This window comes from Scleropages formosus, chromosome 5, assembly GCF_900964775.1.
Source record: "Scleropages formosus chromosome 5, fSclFor1.1, whole genome shotgun sequence".
Classification (NCBI taxonomy): Eukaryota; Metazoa; Chordata; class Actinopteri; order Osteoglossiformes; family Osteoglossidae; genus Scleropages; species Scleropages formosus.
In genome coordinates this window covers 33,252,165-33,277,863 of record NC_041810.1, presented here as the reverse complement: position 1 = coordinate 33,277,863, position 25,699 = coordinate 33,252,165, and the positions used below count along the sequence as shown (strand labels likewise).

Sequence of the window (25,699 nt, the reverse complement as noted above, 5' to 3'; positions counted from 1 at the left end):
AGATGGTGAACACTGGAGCTTTAAAATGTCCATTAACTTGACTAGTCATCACACCACATTTTTCTCAGTGTTTATTGTTAAATGTTTTTTGTTTTAACTTACAGAAGCTTTTCAAAGGTAAATACAAAATGTACAGTTCCAGTTAAAAAAATGGAAAAGGTAAACCTAGAGGAAGTAAACTACAGATGTAGGAAAAACATCTGGTTGTTGAGAAAAGGAACATTTTTGGAAACACCTCTCAGACCAAGCACACATAAGGGGAAGAACATTCTAACAGCTTCTCAGCAACACTGGAAATGGAAGCGTTACATAGGTGAAAACAATGATCTGCATCTCCGTCCTCCTCATGCAAATGAGGCACCCTTGACATAAATATTGACATTTCCAAGTGGGTTTCATACATTTTTCCCCTCTGAGCATAATTCAAGTGGACTTCATATCGAAGAGGTGGTGGTGAATATTTACTCTAGGAAGGCCGTACCACAAAATATTACACCTATTCAATCGTAATAACCTTTACACTGTGCAAAGACCCCCCTTTCCCCAAGTGATTGGTCTGGATGATTTAAAAATGTCCCTTAATAAAGTATAAGAAAAGAAAGTATCCTCGCAGGAAGGTCACGACCACCCCAAATTGCTAGTGTGTTAACGTACAAGAGGAACGATTTAGTCACCAGTTGAAGAGAATGAGCAACATACATGAAGCAGGTACCCCTTCATATGTGTACTGTCAGGGGTGACACGTCACTGGGTAACAGCGGGGAATCGGAACACAGCTGAGAAAGGCTCTCGTTACAGTTTGTGGTCTTTGCACGTACTTTTTTTTTTTAAACATCTCAGGATGTTAAGAGACAAATGTAATAATCCCTACATTTGATTGTGCAATGCACCAAACTACAAAAAGATCTATTTACAGCAAACTACTCTCTGTAAACATGGTAAGTGTGTTAGTCTTCTGAAAAGGTTATCGGAAGTACAGGCAACGTTGGCATCTGCAAACCGCACAAAAAAAAAGCTGACATTCTGGGCTTCCAAATATCGCCCATCGCAATACAAACTAGAAGAAAAAAAAAAAAAAAAAAAACAAACTGGGCTCAAAACCACTTCACTTACTGTAGTACTTATGATGGTGTTTTGGTAACCGTGGAAACGCCGTGTTTACCTTGTAGCAGAGAAAACGTGCTCTTCTCTTACTGAGGAGGGCTGAAAAGTAACCTGTTACTCAATATGACTATATTATACAAACAAACATATACAGTGATGGTATAAGATTTAGTAAAATACAAAAATAAGATTAATACTGCCAATATTTTTTTTTACAGGAAAAATATTGTCTTTAAATGAATAATTATATGCTGAGTTGCCATCCAGAAACAACCAGACAAAATCCAGAACAAAAAGCAAATATTTTGACCATATGAGAATTTTTTCAAAGCTGCTATAACTGGGTAGTTAGCTACAGTTTATTAACGGTGATTCATGTCTCCGCTCCGTTCATTCTGAAGCACCATTCATGTTCTGAACAACGCTTTGGTTGAAAACTAATATTCCACAAGTGCCATAAATATTAACATAGCGCATAGTAACGGCTATTTTCCTCAGAGTCAGTTGCTGGAAAAAAGTAGTGTACGTCTTCCAAATGACAGCCCTGTGTGTAAACTTCTGCTGAGCCTGCTCAACACCTCTTTAGAGAAAAGATCTGTGTGTACACTAATATATATATATATACACACACACACACACACACACACACACACACACACACACACACACACACACGTGCGTGCACGCATGCACAAACGCAAGAGTAAGTCAAAAAAGTATCCATAAAAATGTCATTGTTTGAGATTTTTAGAAATATTATTGCAGATGCTTTTTGACTTATCGTCATGGGTGTGTGCATACTACACACACACACACACACACACACACACACACACACTATATATAGAGAGATACAGTGTGCACACTTTAATACACAAAATCTATAAACATAAATCATGTTCCCTACATGATTTATGGGATGCAGGTATTATAAACAAAGGGTCTGTGATAAATGTCGAATCAGACCAAATGTTCACCTTTTCACACCAGATATCTACTTCCAGTAAATTATGAAAATATTTCACGTGTACAAATTTTCAGAGATGTGTTTTTTTTATATATAAGCTGCAGTTGGTCCACCAACTGCAGGAAAAATTTATATAATATATATACACACACACACAGTATTTGCGCATGCACACACACACACACACACACACACACACACACACACACACAGAGAGGAGCGGGATTTAGAGCTATTTTACCAGTAGGTTGTGGAACTGTGAGTGCTCTACTCTGTTTCATCTCGCACGTTACAACTGGACATTTGGCAGTTTCGGCTTCTGGGACACGGTACAGCCAGAGGTGCAGATAAGGCTCCCCACCCTGCCGACTCCCCCACCGCAGGGTGGTGCTGCAGTGCTCTGCTGCACAGTGTGTGCCTGCCGGTGGCTCCGGGGGGGGGCCGGAGCAGCTCCATGGAATGGAAGGACCACACGCGTTTCTCATTCACTGTGCACAAAGCAGCGTATTAAAAATGCATATAAACAACAGGCATCCTATAAACTTAACCAGGATTTAGATTTAAAAATATGCAAATGACAAAAAAATGGTTAGAGCCATCAGCTTTATAGAAGAAAGCAACAACACTATGAGTGTCTAACAGGCCTATGTACACTCCTTCCAGTGACAGTCGGCCGGACTGACACGGTATACAGAGTACACCATTACCACGGTACGGCTCTTAGAACTGGGGCTGGTAGGAGGGCCGGTGCTCATGCTTGAGCGGGAAGGATTTGAAGCCCTTACTGACAGGTTTGCGCTGGGAGACTGAGGCAGGTGGCGGCGGCTGCTGTTGCTGCTGCTGGGCGAATGGGAAGACAGGGGAGAGTCCTGCGGGGGAGGGGCCGTCACCTGCAGAGCACCACACCTGCGACTGCAGCAACTGCATCGTGTCGCTCCACTGGCTAGAGGGGATGCTCATCTGGAATAAGGAAGAGCTTGGATTGGGCAGCGTATTCATGTGAGGGGCGGAGTGCTGCCAGGGGGCCTTTGGCGGCCACGTCTTTGTCTTGCTGTCCTGTGGATCACAAAAGGTGGGGGTGGGGCACTAATAACTATCTCTGCAGAAAGGCTTGTGAGAACAGCAATGCTAGCATCGTGTAGCTCCTGACCACACCCACAGCAAGTAGGGCTCTTACCTGATTGCTGTCGTTGCCGCAGTGATGGGTAGGGGGCGACGGGAGAGTGCACACCTCTGGCTCGCCACAGCTATGCTTTCTGCAAAGAGGAAGGCTCGCTCAGCACAGCTCTTTGGTACAAACTTTTGTCAGGACCTTCAACTGAGCTCATCTGGTCCACACCCAGAAGGTCCAAAACCAAAAAAAACCCAAAGCTTCTTGCTTCTGGCTTCAATGTGGAAGAATGAGCTCCCTCTCTCACTCAGAACTGCTGAATCCCTCTCAACAATCAAGAAGGGCCTCTAAACACATCACATCTCAAACTCGCGTCTCTCCCGATTCCCTATCCACTCAGACTTTCCCTACATTATCTGGCAGCTAATTGTGTAATCTATGCCATTTAAACCGACTTGTTTCGTGTGAAAAGTGCGTCTGCATCTAGATCTCTCCACCTGTTGGTGAACGACATGTTTGTTGACTCTGATTTTTATGTCACTTCTGAGAAAAGAATCTGGTCACTTAATAAATGTCAATTTAACACCGTGCCATGAAGGAAAACCTGCCCCCTGCCTGATTTTCTGCATGAATGCATATTTTCCACAGTGAACATGGTCAGATCGGTTCATGGATTGCAGGGGGGACATGGCACAGTGGTGGACACAGTGTTCCTAACTCTACCCTTGTCAAAACGCACCTGAACCACCCTAGAGCTGAGGAGCAGTGTGTAGGCTACGGGTTACGCAGTACCTTCTCTGTTTCACTGCAGCTACCAGGTCAGGTCCTGAGAACATGGAGAAGAGGCTATCCCCGTTGGCAGAGGATGTCTCGTCACTGGAGCTGGCCGAGTCTCCCTGGTTGGTGGACCAACTGCAGCTCATTGCATCCCTGTTGGCACCAAGGCACATGACATCTTGAATGCTGAGCATTTCAAATTCCAAACGTCCGCTTTAATCGGGACAAAAATTTCAGCATAACATCTCATGGCTTTTGATACCCAATACTTTACAATGAGAAGTGTATAAAATTCCACAAGAGTGTATCAGCCGTGTTGAGTGTTATTTGAATGATTGCAGAGAAAGGAGAGCAATTAACAGGAAAAGTTTAGCTGATGATGCTTCAGGTATGTATACACATTTTAGCAGCAGTGCTCAGTTTTAGAAAGTTGTTTGCAATAAATGCAACATGCTCAGCGACCCCCTGCTTCATTTATTGCTCATCCTGGAGGGAACCAATCAATTAAAAATAAAAGTGGGAATTACCACAGAGGAGACTTAGATACAAATATCTGGATATTTTTGGAGATATTTAGAAGAAAAATTATATCCTGGGATATTTAGAAAAACAAAGCATAATTCTGAGTCTACTTTGAGGGTTTCTCTGCATTTCTGTTGGTTTTACTGAGCCGGCAAGCTAATCATCAAGCAGCTTTACTATTTCATAATGTATTCCACAATGCCTGGTGAAATCCAACACGGAGGATACAGATCATGATGACAGGCAAACCCCCGAAGCTCAAACTTCCAGTACTGGTACAGCAGTGAGCGAAAACTAAGTGGTGTCCCTTTTAGATTGTCTCAAAGCTCCAGCATCAAGTGATTTGTGTAGAAAAAGAAATTGTTGACCAATACCCAAGGGAATCGCCGTTCTGTCAGCACCTAGGAAAAACTAGCCAAACATCTCAGCCAAATAAAGAGTTGACGAAGGGCTATCGGTAATGATTGGTTGAATGTTGATCCTTTGTGCATAAATACAACAATAGCCAGCCTCTGTAAACATGTTCTTCGTTGTTTTGGATTCGACACACTTTAATAACTTTTCTGCCAACCCACTGGAACCTGAATCAGGCATGAAAGTTCTGAGATTCGAGTCATTTCAAGTACGTAATAAAACCGGTTTTTACGCTTTTGTCAGTCTCATCCTTTCATGACAACACAATCTTTAAAATGATAGATATGTATATAGATATTTAGGCATTTTTGAGGATATTTAGAGAATGTTTGGGATATTTAGAAATATTTTTAAGGCCAATTTAAGATATTTGTATCTAAGCCTCCCCGGAGCAATAACTCCAGTTCTGAGGTTTCCAACAGAGACAGAAAACTACTCTCTGTAGTCGCCTTCCTACGATGGCTGTCAAGGGGGGGGCGCCAAGTATCTGACGGCACCGAACCCTCAAGGTACGACACAGCCCCTGATGCGGAGCGCATGGTGAAAAATCAACAGATGAAGCTCAGACAACTCACCCTTCAGCATAGTAATCCGGATGGGGCCAGGTCCTGTGAGGCTCGTCCGCCATTGGCCAGTTGCTGCGGGCATTGCTGGGGCGACGCAGATGCTGCGCCTGCCGTTTCTGCTGCATGGCCTGATTGACCCCGGCCACGTAGCGGGCAAACTCAGGGTCAGAACCCACTGCACGTGCCCAAAAAAAAAAAAAAAAATCGTCAGCCACTTTGAAAGAATTCAGGCCAGGGGCTCAGAGAGCAAAGCCAGACAGTCTGAAGGGGCAGAAAAAGCGGCGCGGCCAGCAGTTGGCCACAGACAATGGCCTGGCTGACACAACAGCCGCCTGGCTCATAATGAAAACGATGACACATCCTAATCGGAACCCATTCAAACCCATTTACACATAAAAACACAAACATGCACAGATTGTGAATATCATCTCGTCTGCACTCGTTAAACACTGGCGGCATGTTAGAATGAGAGTTCCTGTCACTGCCAAGTCCACGCAGCTCTATGTACTCTGTGTCTGGCTGTCACTACCCTTTTAGGGATGTGACGAAGTTCGATTCCGAGCGTTGTTGAACTTCAGACGTTTTTGACAGATTGAAATCCGTCGAATTTTATCAACACTTTTTCAGCCTAGGCGCTCTTGAGACTGTGATAATTAATGATTGCTTCTACAGCTTTACAGGTAAATCACTGCTGAACTCGTGCGTATATTCGCACTTCATTAGTGCAGCGACATGCATTAGGCCTAATTTCTAAGACTTTGCATACCAAGTATATATATCAGTGTGGTCTTTTGCATAGCGTAAGGCGGTTTTTGTAAGTTCACATATATGCACTTTGTTGAGTGAGTTTTTACTCATACTGATATAAATGAATGTTTATACTCTTACTAATCTAACCATAAACCAGTGTTTTTTGAATTGCTGAAAAGGAAAATTACTCCTGTGTGTAAAGTTGAAACCAAATAAATATTTTTGTCTTTTACTTGATATATGCATGCAGATTAGTAAAAATTATACTTTCTATTTTAATTTTCATTAAAAACCACTTCCACATTTTGCATGCATACAGATTTCGACGGATGCGGATTTAGATCAGCTCCATCACATCCCTACTTTCCATTGAAACAAGTACTCCAGTACACACAGAGTTAATTTCAGGTGTTCACTAACTGATGGCATTTCAGGTTGATCTGATAATCCATCTGTTACATATGGTGAAAGACTCCTCTTAGCGTGCTCACACAGTGGAGGCCAACTGTAATCAGACAATATACACTGGGTCCTCATGTTATGGATGTTAGTTATGAATTTATCAATCTATGATTCATTCATTTTAATTATGTTATGAACAAACACACATTTATTTATTTTTAGTTGTAGTATCTTCAATAGACTATTATGCATATCAGTATGGATTCAAAGCTGGTCACTCCACGGAGACAGCGCTCCTGGCAGCATCTTATGCTCTCCAGTCGGCTAGAGCGACCTCCCTCTCCTCGATCCTCATCCTCCTCAACTGCCTGCAGCATTTGACACTGTCAACCACCAGATTCTACTCTCCTCTCTTAGTCAGCTTGGGATCAAAGGAACAGCACTAAGATGGTTCGAGTCCTAACTATCTGACAGATCCTATCAAGTGGTCTAGGGGGGCTCCCGTTCTTCTCCTCTGCCCCTCTCAACTGGTGTCCTGCAGGGCTCGGTACTGGGTCCTCTGCTCTTCTCAATCTATACCTCCTCCCTCTGCCCTGTCATTGTCTCCCATGGATGCAAACAACACTGCTCCACTGATCATACCCAGCTCTTCCTCTCCTTTCCACCTGGAACATCAGACATTTCTGGGAGCATTGCTGCCTGTCTGTCAGATATCTCTGCATGGATGTCTGATCACCATCTCCAACTCACCCTCTCCAAAACAGGGATCCTACACCTCCCAGCTGGCTTGTCTTCCTGTCACAATCTCTCAAATCAAACTGGACAACCTACTCATTTTGCCTACCTCCTTGGCTAAGAGTTTGGGAGTGATGATTAACTCAAGTCTATCTTTCTCTCAGCATACTGAAGCCACAGTCCAGACCTGCAGATACATCCTACATAACATCCGCAGGATCTGTCATCATCTCACAACTGACTCTGTCCAACTACTTGTCCAGGCCATGGTGACATCCCATCTACTGCAACTCTCTCCTGTCTGGCCTTCCCGCTACTGCCATCAAACTTCTACAGCTCATACAGAATGCTGCCGCCCGAATTGTGTTTGACTTGCTGAAGCGTCCCCATGTATCTCCTCTAATCGTTTCTCCATACTGGTTTCCTATAGCTGCCCGGATCAAATTTAAGACCCTGGTTATAGCTTACAAGTGCATCAATAGAACCTCCCAGCTATCTACAAGACTTGATCATTCGCTACATGCCAACCAGACTGCTACGCTCCTCCACATCTTTCCACTTGGTGGTCCCACGCACAAAAGGTAAAGCATGGAGGTTTTCAGTTCTGGCTCCGTTCTGGTGGAACAACTTCTCCCTCTCACTGAGAACCGCTGAAACTCTGTCCACATTTAAAAAGGGTCTGAAAACTCACCTCTTCCAGACTCATTTTGCCCATGATCTTTTAAGTTCATGTAAGGTGTAAATGTTCATGCACTGTAACTTTCATATCATGTCAGATAAGCCTTTACGCAGCTACTCCTGTAATATACGTAAATTTTCGTGTATCTACAAAAAACAAAAAATAGTAGGAAGGTGATCAGGAATCGTCGATATTCTGAGTTTCATGCAGCTATTCGTGTGATGAACACTGGTGCATATGGCGGAAAGAAACTAACTGTACTTAAGAATCACATGTCTACAACTATGTCTCTTTCTCCTTATGTAATGCACAAATTGTATTTTCTATGAGATGTACATCGCATTGGAGAAAAGCGTCTGCTAAATGAATAAATGTAAATTTATTGTAAAAGTAGTTTCTTTAAAAAAAAAATATATATATATATATATATATATATATATATATATATATATATATATTTACGCTATGTGAATGTAACCGGGGCGGCGTGCTGGGTTTGGTCGGGTCCTGCTCTCTGGTGGGTCTGGGGTTCGAGTCCCGCTTGGGGTGCCGTGTGTGTGTGTGTGTGTGTGTGTGTGTGTGTGTGTGTGTGTTGTGAGAGAGAGAATGTAAGTTGTGTCTTGTAAAAAGCACCCAGACTAAATAGGTATGTTTGCATCCCAGGCAACATTTACATTTTCTTACCAAGTCTGGATTAATAATACAATATTTATTAAAAGATTGATGCAAGTAAATCACTAGAAATACTGAACTCATGTGATTAACAACTGATGTTACACTTAGCATATTATCTGCAATTTATTTGAAAATTATAGAAAGTACATTAAAAACACAATATTGTTATATACTAGACTGTATGGTCAATCCAGTCAGTCAGTCACCTTAGGTCCAGTCATGAGGCATAATGTGCTGAAACAGCCTCATCAGCTAAATTATAGTTTTTTTGTTCTACAGCCATGTCTTATAATCAAGTGTGCTAGGGAAAAAGACTGCAATTTGTTGCATCTGTCGAGAGAGCTCACTCACCTGCTGGGTCGAATGGAAGGGTGTCCCCCAGCATGCCAAAGGCCCCCTCGGTCTGATCTCTGTTGGGCCACGTGTTGTTCCGAGGGCCCTGGGCTTTCTGACCCAGCATCTCAGACATGACACTGTCCATGTAGCTGCTCACCAGACCCAGGCTGTAAAGGTCAGAGCTGAGATCTGGAAGTCCCTGCGCACTCCACTGGCCCACAGGCCCCAGCGGGGAGAGTCCAGCTGGAGGCACCTGTGGGGGATGTTGCCCAGGGCTGCCCAGCCACTTGGAGGGCACCCGCTGCTGCTGAAGAGGCTGGGGCAAAGGCTGCTGGTGCTGACCAAGGGGCTGCAGGAGGTGCTGGTAGTACTGTAGTGCTGGTTGGGAGGACTGCTGCTGCTGGGTCTGGTGGCTTTGTTGTTGAGCAGGGTGGGATGGTTGCTGGGTCTGGTGGCTTTGTTGTTGAGCAAGATGGGATGGTTGCTGGGTCTGGTGGCTTTGTTGTTGAGCAAGATGGGATGGTTGCTGCGTCTGGTGGATTTGTTGTTGGGTAGCATGAGATGTTTGTTGGGTCTGAGGTTGAGCTGGATGGGATGGTTGTTGGGTCTGATGGCTTTGCTGTTGCTGGGACAGGCTCTGGGGGGATGGCTGCAGCCCTCCATGGGATGGGGTTTGGGAGGAAGGAGGAGGCCCTGCTGAAGCCCTCAGCTCGGGTACACCAGCAGATGCTACAGAGGTCCTTCTCTGAACCAGGGGTGAAGCCTGCTGGGACTTGCCCATGTTGAACCCTGAGAGAAAGTCAATAACATCCTGCATCTCCTGGTCTGTGGGCAGGTTCATACCCTTGTCGTCAGTCGAACAGCCATTGGACAGCTGGGGCCCGCCAGGGTCAGGGCTGGCAGGCAGGTTCCCAGACTGGAGGAGAGCGGGCAGGCGCCCATCTTGCAACCCTGCAGGCTTAGGCTTGTCCTCAGAGCTGCTGCCAGGAAAAAGACAACGGGAAGGAGTGCTGGGGATGGAGTAGCCAGCACTTCCACCACCACCGCTAGAGGAGACCTTCTTGGTGAGCTTGGAGGTGATCTTGGAGATGGTCTTAGGCAGCCCGCTGGAGGACTTGGAGCCACTCCCATGTGGGAGGTCAGAGGTCTCCCGCAGTAGTTGTACCTGGATGGCAGGCAGGGCCTGCTCTCTACAGTGGATCAGATCAGGCAAATAGACTAGAAGTTAACATACCAACATCACAAATGATCTGCTTACAAGCAGCCTTGGGGAAAAAAAAAAAAAAAAACAAGTTAGCATCTAGAATTTTTAGTTCTTGCTTTATGTGCACACCTGCAGTCCTTCCACCTGTTGAGGTCAAAGACAGCTGTGTAAAGGACATCCACCTGGCCCAGAGTCTTCTCTGGGTCCAAGCTGCGCTGAAGCAGGGACATGGTTGCAGGGTCTTCCTTTAGACACCTACAAAGAGATCAGACAGACACTCTCATACCAGAACCCAAGAAGGTTTCTCCATTCTCCATTTGTTTCTCCATTAGTTGCGTCCCACCTACCTTTAAAACTGCCCTCATCTTACTTAAGAAAGCCTCAGTGGATGCAGATGTCTAGAATTACTGACTAGTCTTTATTCTCCTCTTTTCATCAAAAACTCTGTAACCAGCTATCTCTACTTCTTGCCCAAAATCATCTCCTTGAAGGAACTCAGTCTGGATTCAAAGTTGGCCATTCCACTGAAACTACCCTCCTTGCAGTATCAGATTCTCTCTGGTTGGGTAGAGCAGCTTCCCTTACCTCAGTTCTCATCCTCTTTGTCCTGTTTGTAGTGTTCAAGATTCTACTGTCCTCTCTTGGACAGCTTGGCATTAAAGAAACAGCACCGAAATAGTTTGAGTCCTATCTATCAGGTAGATCGTACCAAGTGGTCCCGGTCCAGCTCCCAATCATCCCCTCAGCCTCTCTCAACTGGTGTTCCACAGCACTTGATACTGGGCTTCCTACTCTTCTCCATGAAGATCTCTTCCCTCGGCCCTACCATCGCCTCCCACAGATTCTCCTACCATGGCTATGCCAGTGATACCTAGCTCCTCCTCTCTTTTTTCCTCCTGGAGCTACAGACCTACAATCATCTACTATTGCTGGTCTCTCAGACATCTTTGCTCGGATAACTGACCACCATCTACAACTCACTCTTTCCAATGCTGAGACCCTTCACCTTCCAGCTGGTCAATCCTCCCATTGAGAGCTCTCTATTATGCCAGACAACTTGCTCACTTCATTTACCTCATCGGCTAAGAGCCTGGGAGTAAAGACTGACTCAAGCCTGTCCTTCTCCCAAAATATCAAAACCACAACCCAGTTTTGCAGGTATATCCTGCATAAACATCCGCAGGATCCACCCTTATCTCACAAGACACTCTACGCAACTCCTGGTCCAGCCCAGGAGTTGAGGACCACCTGTAAAACTTTTAAGATGCTGGAGTAAAACAAGTATGCAAATCATGCTAGGCCTGAAAACCCTAAAATCTGTACTAAATAAGAAGATGCAAGTGAAATGTTTAAATAAATTAAAAGTGTATAAAGAATACACTTAAAGCTAATTACTGATTTAAGAAATAAGATCTCAGAACTTTGTCCTTACCATGTCGAGGGGACCTGAACCACCACCTTGGCTCCTTCCAAGGCAATGTGTGGTGCGTAGGCCTCCTTGTTTTCAACTTGTGCCGTGTCCACCACGACCTGTCCAGAGGGATGAGGCACAGCATCAACAGGCAATCTCAAGCATACACAAGCAACAGAATTCATCTGTACAAAACAGCCCTGATTTCTTCACGTCTCTCCAAACCAGAAGACAGCACTCTATGCCTGGTATCACATCCAAACACTGGGTAAATAAAACAAGGAATTTTTTAAAAGTTTTTAGTTATGTCCATTTTTGCATTGATTATGATTAGTTAACCTTCACCAATTACAAAAATACCACTAATTCTTCTACAGTGTTAGTTTGGTACTTTAGAGCCATTAGAAGATTCTATTCAATTCATTTTTATAGAGCGCTCTTCTTACACAGTGACAGATTCTACAAGGCACCAGAACATTTTAGAAAGTACCAAAACATTCTACAAAGCATAAGATTGTAAAAGGTACTGGAATATTCGGTGCCTGGAACCTGTTGCCAGAATTTGCCAAAATCTGCTCATTTCAAGAATGTGGAGTATTTTTCTAAAAACTAACCTATAGAACAAACTAACGTTAAGTATGTTTAATCTAACAAAACAAAAATCAAAATAACATTTCTGTAAAATTGTGTAATTATACACCTAAAAATTATTTTTAAAAGTTATGAATTAAACAAACAAATTTTATTGTTAAAACCACTTCTCAAATCAACAGTGATTTTTTTTTTTTTGACCAACAGGTCAAGCAGTGGAAAATAATAAACTGGTTCTGATAAAGATCAATAATGGCTCAGACAGCAGAAAGAAGTGGAAATAAAATGTGACATTTGTACACAACACACTGATCAAGTGTGTTCCTGGGGAGGGCAGCGGGGGCAGAGGCACGCATGCACACCCAGCCAGGCCTCAGGGAAGGAAGCGGCTTCCTGTGAGACAGGAAGCCTCGCCATTGTTATTTATAGAGCAGATGCATCCTCTGTGGTGCATGTCGGGCGGAGCCCCACAGACAGTATGGATATCGGGCACTCTGACTCACAGGGCCTGAGGCCCTGTGGGAAAACGGGGCTGCATCCCTTTCAAAGGCGAGGTAGCTCGGTGGAAGAACGTTGAAGAGTGTGACAAAGAGCTCTCTGTTCTGAAGTCACCTTCCCATGATGGCTGTCAAGGGGGGCGCCAAGTATCTGACAGCACCAGACCCTCAAGGCACGACACGGCCCCTGATGCGGAGCGCGTGGTGAAAAATCAACAGACGAAGTTCAGACAATGTGAATAAGAGCATTCGTGCTGCTCAGCCTTGGAGGAAAAGGTGCCGTTGTGTGGATCGCCGCTACTGAAGTCCGGCGACGTCCTACAGAAGATGGGGCATTTACCTAAAACTCCCGCATACCTGGCAGGATAGCTGACCAGGTTTGACCTCGCTCTAAACCTCAAGGCATATATGGAAGGCAGTGACATGCTAGATGACTCTCTCTGTGCACAGTACTCACCAGCCCTGCCTGACCGAACAGCAACTGCACGGCAGTCTTGCAGGCTCCCCTCCAGCTCGAGGGACACACTTGGTTGAGGATTTCGGTGACAGGGTAGTCGCTGTCGCGTGGTACCTGGCCATTCTGCCCCACAGCCTCTTTGAGAAGCTGGAGCATGGCATGCTGAGGAGGAAGCCAGCACATAAGGAGGGGACACCACTAAGGAATATCGCTCATCACACAACCCCCACCAGCAGTGAACCCTGATGAGTACCATTGTCAAAAGGAACTGACTACGTCAATACTACCTTACTGTAGTGATAAGATATTTATTCTGCAAAACTACTCTACTTGTTTACAGTGAAAAATTTACTCTATCTATGGAGTTACAACATGGACAAAGAGCAGCCTAGTAACCCTCAATAAACAATACCAAGGACAAAGCTTGTGATCCCAATCAGCCCTCAGAAAGGGAGGTTTATCATGTGGGTGTTAAAGGGTGTGAAACAGTAGGGACTCACTGCACCAGAGTTCCAGCCCTACCGTTTTAAGCTTCAGGTTGTCAGCAGCTGACTCATTGAAGGAGACACCCTTGAGGAAGTGGGAACCGATCTGCAGTGGGATGGTGGGAAGCTCACACTGGACAGGCTGTGTAGGGGTCTGCATATGGCCAGCTTGCTGGGCCTCAGCCTCGCTGCAGCATCCCTGAGTGCGTATGTACACACACACAAAGTCACATCATCCCTCAGTTCTCTTCATGTACCTCAGTATGACTCCAGCTGACCAACAGAAGCTCCATTCCTCAAGAATGACATCCTTACAGGTTTCAGATTATATTTCATACAGTGCCTTTGAAAACTATTCACCCCCTTGGACCTTTTCCAGACTTCAATCCAATTGAGAATGTATAGCAGTTTATTCACTCTGCACACAACTTTCAGAACTTAAACTTTTGCAAAAAGGAATGGGCAAAAATTGCAGTATCAAGATATGACAGATGTATCGAAACACACTCAAGGGTGTTGTCAAATGTGCCTCAACTGAACACTGTCTTGAAGGGGTGAATACTTATGTACTCAGTTAGCTTGTGTGTGTTTGTTATTAATTAGAAACTGACTTGTAGAGATTGGTTTTCACTTTGACAGAGTATTTTTCTATTGAGTGCCAAAAGGGGAAAGAATACTTTTTACAGCCACTGTAATAGCCTTCTCATTCTTACAGAACAACTTAGTGAAGCTAAACAGTAAAAAAAAAAAACAGGATATCTACCAGCTCTTAAAGGATCCACCAAAGTGTGATTTAAGATCATTTTGCCTTTCCCTCGTAATCGGTTCCAACATCAGCTCCATTAAGGGCTATCATAAAAATCAGAAGAGTGGGCTGCTACTGGTGCAGGACGAAACTGCAGCAACACCAGCCGGGTGGGTGATCCATAGCTCCTGGGGTTGGTGAACCACGTTGAACGTGGTTTAAATCCCACATACCAGCAGCGCATCTTCAGCAGCCTTGGGACTGAGGTGGAAACCAGCTTTCAGGGCATACTCGCTGTGGCCCAGGCTCTCCAGCGCCACTTTGTAGGCCTGCAAAGGGGACAGTGACAGCAGATACCCTTACATCTGACCATGTTTGCTCCTGGCAGAACAGCAAGACTCCTGGAACCGGTTTGTATGCCATTCCCTAGCAATCTGATGACTGTGACAACCTACACCAGTACGTTTTCAAAGAAGGTATTCAAAGCATCCAGAACGGAAGCATCGAGGTACCTCAACAACTGAGACACATCAATCGTCAGCACAACCCTGTATTTGCCCAACAATTCCAGACACTGTAATGGGAAGCTCATTCGCATAGCGCCCCACCTGCAAGGCGTGGTCGATCTTCACATTGAGCTCCTTCAGCTGATGCTCCGGGATGGTAGGACTGTGCGAGCAGAAGAGCTGCTGCACCTGGAGGCCCGCCAGGCAGCTGTCACGTCCCCTCTCCCGGAGCCGCGCTGTGGCCTGGACACAGGGAAACCACCGGTCGGATGCTCTCTGGTCCCATGCACCTCATGCACTGGGAGTGTGTGATGGGAGCACCAGGATAAAGCTGAGCAAACACTGTATACTGTTAGCAAGACTGTGTGTTCACAAACTTTAAACGGAACTATAACACCACACACATACTGGGACACTGCCATTTGCAATACGTGAATTAAAGACTTAGCAACCAATTGGCCTCACGTGGTCCTCTCACTTCTGAGAAGTTTAAGACATACATCGATTTGAAGAAAAGCTTCTGCTAAATGAATAAATGTAAATACGACAAAAATTTTCGCATAGGTTTACATTATGTAAGAGTGTAAGAAGCCAGCGTCAGCAGATCGGGTATTGCGAAGTGCATCATTTGGAAGTGTATCAGTGCGAATGCAGCATCAGCATTTTGTAGGCAACACATACCAACATAATAATAATAATAATAATAATAATAATAATAATAATAATATTATAATGACATATCACTTTTGTATACAATGCTACTTAAAATTATTTACCCACTTATACAGCTGGGGAAATTGTACTGCATCAATTAAGGATAAGTACCTTGACAACGGTACTGCAGTAGATGGTGGGGTTCAAACTCAGGCTCCTGAATTGGTAAACAGTGAATTATGGGGCTTCTCATCTTGCTTTAGGACCTCACATTGACTCCCATTCATCTTCGAGTTTCAGGAGGGGTGCTTAGGGGTGATTACTAATCCCTTTCTTTCTTTAATTTGGACTTAAAAGACTTGAAAGATCACCATGTGAAGCTGAGTCCGACTTCACTGCTTATATACACTCCTCCCCAGTTTCATTAAAAGAATGAAGTACAGTATTGGCAGAAACTGAAAAGTCCAAATGTAGAACTGTAAATAAACTGTCTGAAGGTCCATCATTTGCAGCCCCACTCCTGCTGTACTCCCGGACAAGCGTCACTCAGCCCGCAAAACTAACACAAGCCGCCTTCAACGGTGGTTTCAGTTCAATAAAGAGTAATAATTCAAGTGCAATATTTAAAGTGGTACGATGTATTGAGATGGCGAGACATGACTGCAGTTATTTAAGTATAACATACCATATTGAGTGCCACAGGACCAGTTTTCCTATTTATTTGTTCCGCAGACCAGCTACTGGCAAACTGTAGCCATGGCTCTCTCTACTGCGGTTGCACTTTCTACACCGATGTTCTACTTATCACACATACATTTAAGAACTAACAATTAAGTTTTTTTATTTTTTTTTCCTAAGAAAAGCATCTTTTACTACTGTCATGAAACTTGCACACTGCTGTCAGAATATGTAGCACTTTTAACTAAAATGTAATGTTAATTTATTTGTATTGTGGTAATTTATTTCTAATATCATTTTCACTTAGGGACAGCTGAGAACGTAGCGGTTAGAGCTGCTGCCTTTAGACCTAAAGGTCACAGGTTCGATTCCCACCTCCAACTGTAGTACCCTTGAACAAGATACTTACCCTAAAATTGCTCCAGTAAATTTACCCAGCTGTATACAAGGGTAACTATTGTAAAATAACTAAGTAGCTTAAAATTGTAAGTTGCTCTGGAGAAAAGCATCACCTAAATTAAATAAATGTAAATTTATTTCCTTATTATGTTCAATATTGTTACAATTCATTTTGTGACTACTTTGAGCTGTAAAAGTTGTACGAAAGGTGCCATATAAAAGTAGTATGAGTATCAGTAACACACCCAGTTTGCACACAAACTACAATGACGGTAGTACCTTGTAGAACGTGGTAAGAGGACAACCTTTATAAAGCTGAGAATAATGTTACGAATGCTTGTGCATGTTTGGGGTTATTGCTGAATCTGTGTCAGTGCAGGAAAGGACTGAATTAAATAATGGGAAGAGCTTCTTCACTATACTGGTTCCCACCTTACAAACACATACACACACGTTCAGAACCGCTTGTCCCTTACGGGGTCACGGGGAACCGGAGCCTACCCGGCAACACAGGGCGTAAGGCCGGAGGGGGAAGGGGACACACCCAGGACAGGACGCCAGTCCGCCACAAGGCACCCCAAGCGGGACTTGAACCCCAGACCCACCGGAGAGCAGGACTGCAGTCCAACCCACTGCGCCACCGCACCCCCCAGCCTTACAAACACATTAAAAAAAAAAAAAAAAAACATATCAGGTCAAAGCCAACGGTTGCTTCTTTTCTCTATCCAACACACAGACACACACGCTGTGTGAACCGCTTGTCCCATTCAGGGTCGCGGTGAGCTGGAGCCTAACCCGGCAACACAGGGCGTAAGGCCGGAGGGGGAGGGGACACACCCAGGACGGAACGCCAGTCCGTCGCAAGGCACCCCAAGCGCGACTCGAACCCTAGACCCACCGGAGAGCAGGACCCGGTCCAACCCACTGCGCCACCGTGCCTCCCTTCTATCCGACACATTCAAACCTTTTCTGCAAACAGGTGGTTAGAGCAAGGCTGTACAAGCCAAAAATCCTAGTGCTGTACATACTGTACCACAGTACCCTGAGCCTACGCACCTCAGCAGCACCCTTCCAGGACCGAATGGCCTCCTCCAGCTCGCTGAGCGCTCCAGGAACGCAGCCTTGTGGCCTCCCCGCCGCTCCTACCCCTCCAGTGCAGCACTCCTGTGCCTGCGCCAGCGCCTCAGCCAAACATGACTGCGCCACTGGCTGCACCTTCTGCAGTGCCTGCGATAGGAACTGGAAATGCACCTGCATCACTGTCAGGAAGCAGCGGCCCAGCACCTGTGGAGCAGGGAGAGAAAAAAGAAAAAAGGAACCACACGCACACCTATTAGCCTTCTCGCTTCGAAAGAGACCAGAGCCGACTGATCCAGGATCAGCCTCTCATCACTCCCACCCTCACAAGAGACCAGACCCAACTGATCCAGAATCAGACCGCCATTGCTACACCCCTAACACCTTTATTCACCATAAATGATCTGGGCCAGCACTTACAAGTTTAACAAAACTGTACAGTAAAGCAGCAGGGCTTCGCACACATCCAAAGACCACACAGGGATCATTCATAAACTACGCAGAAATAATGCACAATGCACAAACTGTATTTTCTACCAGATGTACATCGGTTTGGAGAAAAGCATCTGCTAAATGAATAAATGTAACGTAAATAATACCGTCAGAGAAATCCAACACCTCATGTTACATTCAAGAGATCACAAAGGAGAAACGCAAATGAACAGTAAAAAGTCATTTCACATCAAATCTGTAATTATGAATAAATGCATGCAAATTAGCCCAAGCAGTGGACTCGCGTTTCTCGTCACGGTGAAAAACAAAGAACCGCAAACTTCGACACGGCGTCGGCGGTTTTCCATTATCCATTTTCAGGGCAGCCCTGATGCGTGCGATAAACTGACGGATAGGGGTGGTGCGGCAAGATCCTGCCAATGCCTCAATCCCGTCTCACTTTCCCCCTCGTTTCCACATGCCTCCAGTCCTGCCCACACCAAGACCAGCGACATCAGCGTGGAGCTTCATGCAAATTGACCGGCTCTCCAATTACACTTTTCTTTTTTTTCTTTTTAAAACACCTTCCGTGAGTAAACAGAGTGAGGACAGGCCTGGGTTTCCCCACCGTTGTATGTCACAACCTGGGTCAAGTCTCCCTCCAAGAAGCCGGTGTAAGACCAAAGAAGTAACATCTTTCCACATGCTGTTATTCTCCCCTCCTGCAGTGTTAAAAATTCCCTTCACATTCATTTCATTTGAACTGTTGTTCATTTAAAACAAATTTTTTTAAAAAAAAGTTAAAATTAACTTCCGCCTCGTCCGGCATTCAAGTCCGAAACGAGCTCCACTTTCCGAAAAAAATGCTATGTAAATGTAACAGCACTGTGGTCCATCACCTCTGGTTGTTTGGTGTTCCAATGCAGGAGGGGTCCATAATCAAACGTGAGCAGGTTTTTAGTTTTCAACTGAATGAGCTCCTTCTGTCCCTCAGAGCTGCTGAATGCCCTTCAACATTGAAAAGGGGCCTCAAAACATGTCTTTCAGACCCACTTCTCCCTTGATCTCTGAACAGCTCCATAAACACCCATCACACCATCTATTCATATCACCTCAGTATTTCCTATCAATTCTTTATAGAGTTACTGCAGAATTGTACAAACTTACTGTGCTTGCAATGGTCATGTGTCTGTATCTGTAACTCGACCTCTTGGTGAAATTTACTTCTGTTAACTCCCAACTGTACACTGCTTTGGAGAAAAATGTGCTAAAATCAATAAATGTAAATTTTAATGTCTGTTTCAGGTGCCTTTAATGTCATGTTTAATTTAAATATTACAGTAGCACCCCAAATTACACCTGTGCCAGTGTGATGGTGGGAATAGACCCAGAGAGAAGACGTGTACCATTCACCGCTGTTCCAACTACAAATGAGCAGTTCATAACTTGTGTTCAAAGTTCTCAAAGGCCAACCAAAATACGTTTTTCATCCCTTGTTGAGGCACACCCACTACCGCTCAACAAATCAACATTCTTAAAAATGTGAAGATGAGGACCTGCTTTAAACTTCCAACGTCTGGGACATGTGCTGTAGTTACAGCTCTCAGGCCCCACACTGAACCCACGCTGCAGGTTCGATGCCTATTCACACACCTCGGGCACAAAGGGACCCTATTCTCAAACACACACACACACACACACACACACACACACACACACACACACACACTGTACATAATGGTCCCCATTTAACAGTGGATGGCGGTGACACGGGCCTATGGATACGGCCTCAGTGCCGTATTTAGCAACACTTTACAAGTGAAATTTAAAAAGCTCAACTCACTCATCTGCACGACAAAACATGAATAGACACATTTACAAAGAGTGACATCTATATGAATTAGACCTAAATAAGACCGAGACAAAAATATGAAAAGGGATCACATCATGAAACAGTTCATGCACAACAGGACCTCAGGCAACTGGATATTAATAACAGTAAAGGGAACTGACTTTTTTTAAAATATACTTTCCAGAAGAATCTGGAAAAAAGTTGCGTTGTTCATCGATAATAAATATTTTTCTGTAAATGCTGTTTTGGTAAGGCAGTGTTTAAAGTGCTTTGCCACTTTCTAACATGACATCAGAATTAACAGTCATTTTTGTGTTGAAGTCAATCAGCGAAATGAAATCCAATGATTCTCACTCTCTCTCTCTCTCTCACTCACTCACACACACACACACACACACACACACACACACACACACAATTACAGCCAAAGGCAGGTTCAGCCAGAACCCGCTGTGTTGCAAGTCTGGGGTTCGAGGCCTGCTTGGGGTGCCTTGCGATGGACTGGCGTCCTATCCTGGGTGTGTCCCCTCCCCCTCCAGCCTTGTGCCCTGTGTTGCCAGGTTAGGCTCTGGTTCGCTGCGACCCCGCTCAGGACAAGCGGTTGTTGACTATGGATGGATGGATAATTAATTAAATATTCAAAGTGAATCCAAGCATAGAACAAGTATTTTATTATGTTTTTTTTAACATGCTTTTTTTTTCTTAAAGAAAGTCATATATATGAAAGACTGGAATGAGCAATCATCCCCCATTATTCCACTTACATGGGGACAAACTGAGAAAGAGCTGCCACTTTCTCCTGAGTAGAAAAAAGTTACATGGAAGAGAGGAGCGTAGCTGCAACAGCACGAGATCCTCACACCCATGTGTAATTAGATCACTTCCGCAAGTACCCCCTGCGCCCCGCAGAGCGCCACATGCTCCCAAACATGCACTCCCACAGCTTGCTCGCAACACAAACACAGCGTATTGCCAAAGTTGGTGACGGAAGCGAAGGACCCCACGTAGGCGATAAATCACAACGCATCCAATATTGGCAAATTTGGACCAGATGAGGACTGAACCATCCTGAACATAAATTGACTCGAAATGACATGAAATAAAACAATGGAAAAAGTTTAGGCTGCATTTGTGTAAATCTAATAACTATGACCACAACAGTACATACAACAAGCATCGGTGTGTGTGTGTGTGTGTGTGTGTGTGTGTGGGAGAGAGAGGGAGACACAGGGTTGCTGCCACACCTCAGCGCTTCCCCTCCCCTGAGCTTGGGAGACGGCCCCTAATAAAGCGTGACATTTCCAGGCATATTTGGCAGCTGATGCACCGCAAGCAGCCAGCGAGCCCATCACACATGAAAACACACTTTTTGTTTTCCACTCTGACTGGGTCTCTCAGCAAGGAAAGGGGGTGGGGGGGGGGGGGGGGGGGTCAGACTGCTTAACATTCCTGCATTCCCTGAAGTCTCAACCCCCCCATCCATCCAGCAGTTTTTTTTTTTTTTCTTCCCCCTGTATCACAAAACACTCTCACCCACAAATGGTGAAACGCAGCACTTTCTGCAGCGCAACACAAACTGTGGACGAGAAGCGGTGTTATTAACCAGTGTGCGTCCACGATGAGCGTGTGTATGTGCGTGTACATGGCTGTGCTTCCACATTTCTTCTGATGCCTTCCGCTTGAGGGAACCCATGTTTCTCATCGGAGCAGGGGCCCAGGCCAGAGAGAGGGGCCACAAAACAAGCAGGACAGGCCCCCCCGGGGGAGGGGGGGACGACCCTGTGGGGGAACGCCTGGGACCGCCGGCACACTTTGACACACACACACACACACACACACACACACACACACACACACACACACACACACACACACACACACACACTACATTCACTGCATAGCAGAGGTCAGACAGAGGGGGGAAAAGAGACATGCTTTTGCAGTGACAAATCGAGGCTTCATGTCCATTGGGCTCGTGTGGGAGACGCTCCAGTCTGGACCGGGTTCCGTACAGCATACCACAAGGAAGGCTGCATCGGACACGCTTCTCAAGACTGCCAGCGACTCGATTATTTAAAAAAACGTTGCACTCTGATGTTTGTTAACTCTACAATCACTGAAATCCACTTTCAGAACAAATGTCATGTTTTTCTCCCAGATTCCTGGCAGAAGCATTGAAATCTGTAAACGTTTTTTTTTTTTTTTTTTTTTTTCTTTGGGGGGGGGAGTCCAAATTTAAATTAGGACAATTTGTGCAAAACTCCATGAAGCCAGAAGTAAGTAAAAGGAAGAAAAAGAGAAAGCAGCTCTGGATTCCCATAAGAAACTGTTTTTACCATGGTGGCAAAGCGTGGCTGGCTCCTGAACCATTGCTTGAGGAAAGAGGTGCTGACACAAATCCATACAGCATTATTATTTTAGTTTTTTTTTTAATTTTTAACACAGCTGTTTTCAAATCTGTGGGAATTTACCCAAATTCTGAGCAGTCCAGGCATAAACAGTGAGAAGAAACCCCTGCGTTGTGCACAAATGCTCTACAGCAGTGACACTGGCGGGGATCACCTGACCTCTGACCCCATCCTCCTGCGCGGGGCACAGTTCCTGCTGCCACTGCTACCACCGCATGACTTGTCCCCACACGCCACTGAGCAGAGCTCTTCTTCGTATGTTCTCTGCCCTTTATACGTAAAGTTCTGAGTTCTTTGCATTAGGCAACAATCTGTAGCCTTCACCCATCTAACCCTAAGCGCAACCACAAACCTAAACTGCTTAACCAGCTGCCCTCAGTTAAACCTGTTTAACGTACACAGAGAGAGGGTTCGGGCTCCGATGGAGCAGACGCACGGAAGCTGTCTGCGGCAAATGTTTATTGGGACATCGGCACAAAGCCACATATCAGTAAGAATGAGGGAAATCTTTTGGTTCGAAGAACCCCTTTACTCAAGGACCTGCACTTCAAGCCAGCCTTACACTCCCCAACAGGCACTTACCCCTTTACAGTCCTTGACAGCCCCGTCTGCGGCTGCACAACTATTTCCCAGAATTCCCATTATTTGCAACCATTTACAATAAACATCGGCTCCCGCTCGAAGGGAGTGCCCTTTGGTAGCGCAAGTTGTTACAATATAATTTCAAGAAAGTTTAGATTTTTTTTTTACTCCGATTACTGTTGCCACTGTACACTGCAAGACGTACAGAAATGCGACGCGGAGGAGCTAAAAGCAGGACCTACCTCGACATCCTGAAGGCTGAAGTCGCTCTGCTCCCTGAAGCTGGCGGCGCCTGTGCTCAGCTCCATCAGCATCTTGGCAATCTCAGGCTTTATGGCGGCCGTGAGCCGGCTGGCTGCCTCCGTGACGTGTTCCTGCACGTCCTTCAGTTGCATAGCTGCTTTGGAGTAGTGCGAGCTGCGGAACACGCCGCTGAAAAGCTCCATAAGGAAGGCGCTGGCACGGCAGAACACGTTCAGGGCATCCAGGTACTTGGAGATGCCCTGCTGGATGTCCGCCACGGCGCTGGCAGTGCTCATCCCGCCAGAAGGGGAAGAGGGGGCATGTCCGCAGCCACCTGATGACCCAATAGGGGCAGGGGTTGAGCAAACCGGTGCGCAGAGGGCTCGTCCTATCTCCGGCATCTGGTACTGCTGGTGCTGCTGCACCTTCTGCTTGGACCCGCCAAGCAAAAAGCGGCGCTTGTAGTCCATTTTACCGTCCTGGGCACTGCAGCAGTACATAGGGGGCTGCAGGGCCGAGCAGCCTCCGACCTGCCTGCTTTCGTGTAAGCTTTCCACTCACTCCTGCGCTGTAGCGACAGCCCCGCCGCCACAACCACAGATGTGCGCAAGTTAGGCGGTCTGCATGAGGGCCATGGCAACCAACCCCCGTAGCGGAGCAGTGCAAGGGAGAGAAAGGGCCCGAGAGTGTCTGCCTGTCAGATGCGGTCCTGCAGCGATCGGTCATGAACAGCGGCACGATGGAAGGTGGTGGGGCAGAAGGTACACAGCCTCTGGTGGGGTCAGCAGCTATGCAGAACCAAGAGACACACACATCGCCACATCTGCTGTGTGACAGAGAGGCACAACAGCCCCAATGAAGGAAAACCTTTGAAGGCCCCGACTTCTTCCTCTAATAACGGGAGAAAAGCTTCTCCTTTGTATAAATAAACCTATTCACAGAGCAATAGAAATATAAAAAATATGAAACTTTGGAAAGCAGTAAGTGGAAAAAAAAAAAAATGATTTAGGAGAAGTCAACACTGATCAACAGCTAGAAGAAATAAAAATTACAAAAAAATTAATAAATAAAAAAATAATTTAAAAAAAAAGGGGGGGGGAAAAAAAAAAAAAAACAAAAAAAAAAAACAGGAAATGGAAAGAAGCAGAGGATCACACAGGCTTGGCACTTCCTCCTGGCCAGTGTGTGTACGAGCAGTTTCCGGTGGAGGGGCTCATCCCGGCCCGCTGGGGGGAGGGTGTGAGCAGGGTGGGGGTTGCCGGCTGAGGTTGATGTCGCTGCAGCTTGTCGACTGTGCTCCCTCACCACGGCGGCAGAAGCCTGGGGGGTTGGGGGGGGGGGGGTCGTGTTCGTCTAAGGCTGCTGGGTCATTTCCTTCAGGAGACAAAAAAGGCAGAGGAGACACATTACCTGGGGACTACTGGCCTTCACAGCCCGTTTCCCGTCGCACTGAGGAAACGTCTTCCCTGTTCATTTCTTACTGCATTTACTCCTCTGACCACCAGAACCATATTTGTAAAAACAAAGGAATTATAAAAATGTAAATAGTACACGAATCCCTCACCTAACAGGCTTAATTTTTTTCCATGGAGTCACCCCATCAGTCAAATTCACACTGCGAGAGGGTGAAATTACAAGTTAAATTCTTACGTGGAGAAAAGTGCTTCCGAGATGGAAAAGGCCACCTAAAATTAATTAAAAACCAAAAGGTATTTTCTGCAGGACAGTGCCAAAATCAACACATTTTCCAGTATTTCTAAGAAAAATTATTATTTCTACCTCATCTTTTAATGTTAAATTTCCATTCGTTATCAATAACTGCTCGTGCAGAGTAGGGTGATGGTGGTCCGAAGCGTACCTCGCAAGCATAGAAACACAAGACGATAGACACAGACATTTTGACAATTTGGCTCATGAATGTTTGATACACGAGGTAACAAAGTTCATAAGATAACTATATGTGTCACTATGCAAAGCATGCAGATAATACATTGTCAGAGGCACTGTGAAGTGTTAACGTTTCACGTAAACGATCTGCATTTGGTCTCCAGTTTAAGCGTTCATTGACGTTAGCGTAAGGTTATCCGTGTTATTAAAGCTGTTGTGCGGCTGCTGCAGTACAAAGGGAGGAGGGACTATGTGCTCATCACTGTCCTCTTAAACCTTCCCCAGCAGGAAGGGAAGGAGACTAGAATGTGTCTCATCTCCTACCAAACGCCGTTTCTGTAAATAGTGCAAAGAAAAGCACAGGTTTCACAGGCACTTTGAGTCAGTGCTCAGTCCTAATCCCTTAAAGAAGCTGCCATGTTACAATCATTTAACTGAGTTAACAGTTACACATTTATAGGTGATTGCATAAGGACTTAAAAGACCCAGGTTTGTATCCCACCTTCAGCTGTAGTACCCTTGAGCATGGCACTTACAATGAATAAACAATGTA

At 45.4% G+C, this 25,699-nt stretch overlaps 1 protein-coding gene across 1 annotated transcript; it reads right to left on the bottom strand.

The window, feature by feature from the left end:
• Positions 1–150: 150 nt before the first annotated feature.
• LOC108932984 (uncharacterized protein KIAA0355-like) lies at positions 151–24,336 on the bottom strand. The gene is made up of 13 exons (XM_029252318.1): positions 23,259–24,336; positions 17,722–17,949; positions 15,037–15,177; positions 14,662–14,757; positions 13,721–13,882; positions 13,199–13,360; positions 11,675–11,772; positions 10,372–10,497; positions 9,054–10,228; positions 5,471–5,636; positions 3,975–4,112; positions 3,249–3,327; positions 151–3,127 (listed from the first exon to the last, which is right to left on the bottom strand). Exons 1-13 carry the CDS (start codon positions 23,757–23,759, stop codon positions 2,792–2,794), a joined length of 3,408 nt encoding a protein of 1,135 aa, XP_029108151.1. The 5' UTR covers positions 23,760–24,336; the 3' UTR covers positions 151–2,791.
• Between the last annotated feature and the right edge of the window lie 1,363 nt (positions 24,337–25,699).

Bases quoted from the DNA above. Each gene is read 5' to 3' on its own strand.
- LOC108932984 (XM_029252318.1), bottom strand. From the start codon at position 23,759: ATGTACTGCTGCAGTGCCCAGGACGGTAAAATGGACTACAAGCGCCGC. The intron at 10,498-11,674 runs GTAAGGACAAAG...ATCTCTTTGTAG, and splicing joins GTTCAGGTCCCCTCGACATG to GTGTCTAAAGGAAGACCCTG. The intron at 4,113-5,470 runs GTGAGTTGTCTG...TGGTGCCAACAG, and splicing joins CCGGATTACTATGCTGAAGG to GGATGCAATGAGCTGCAGTT.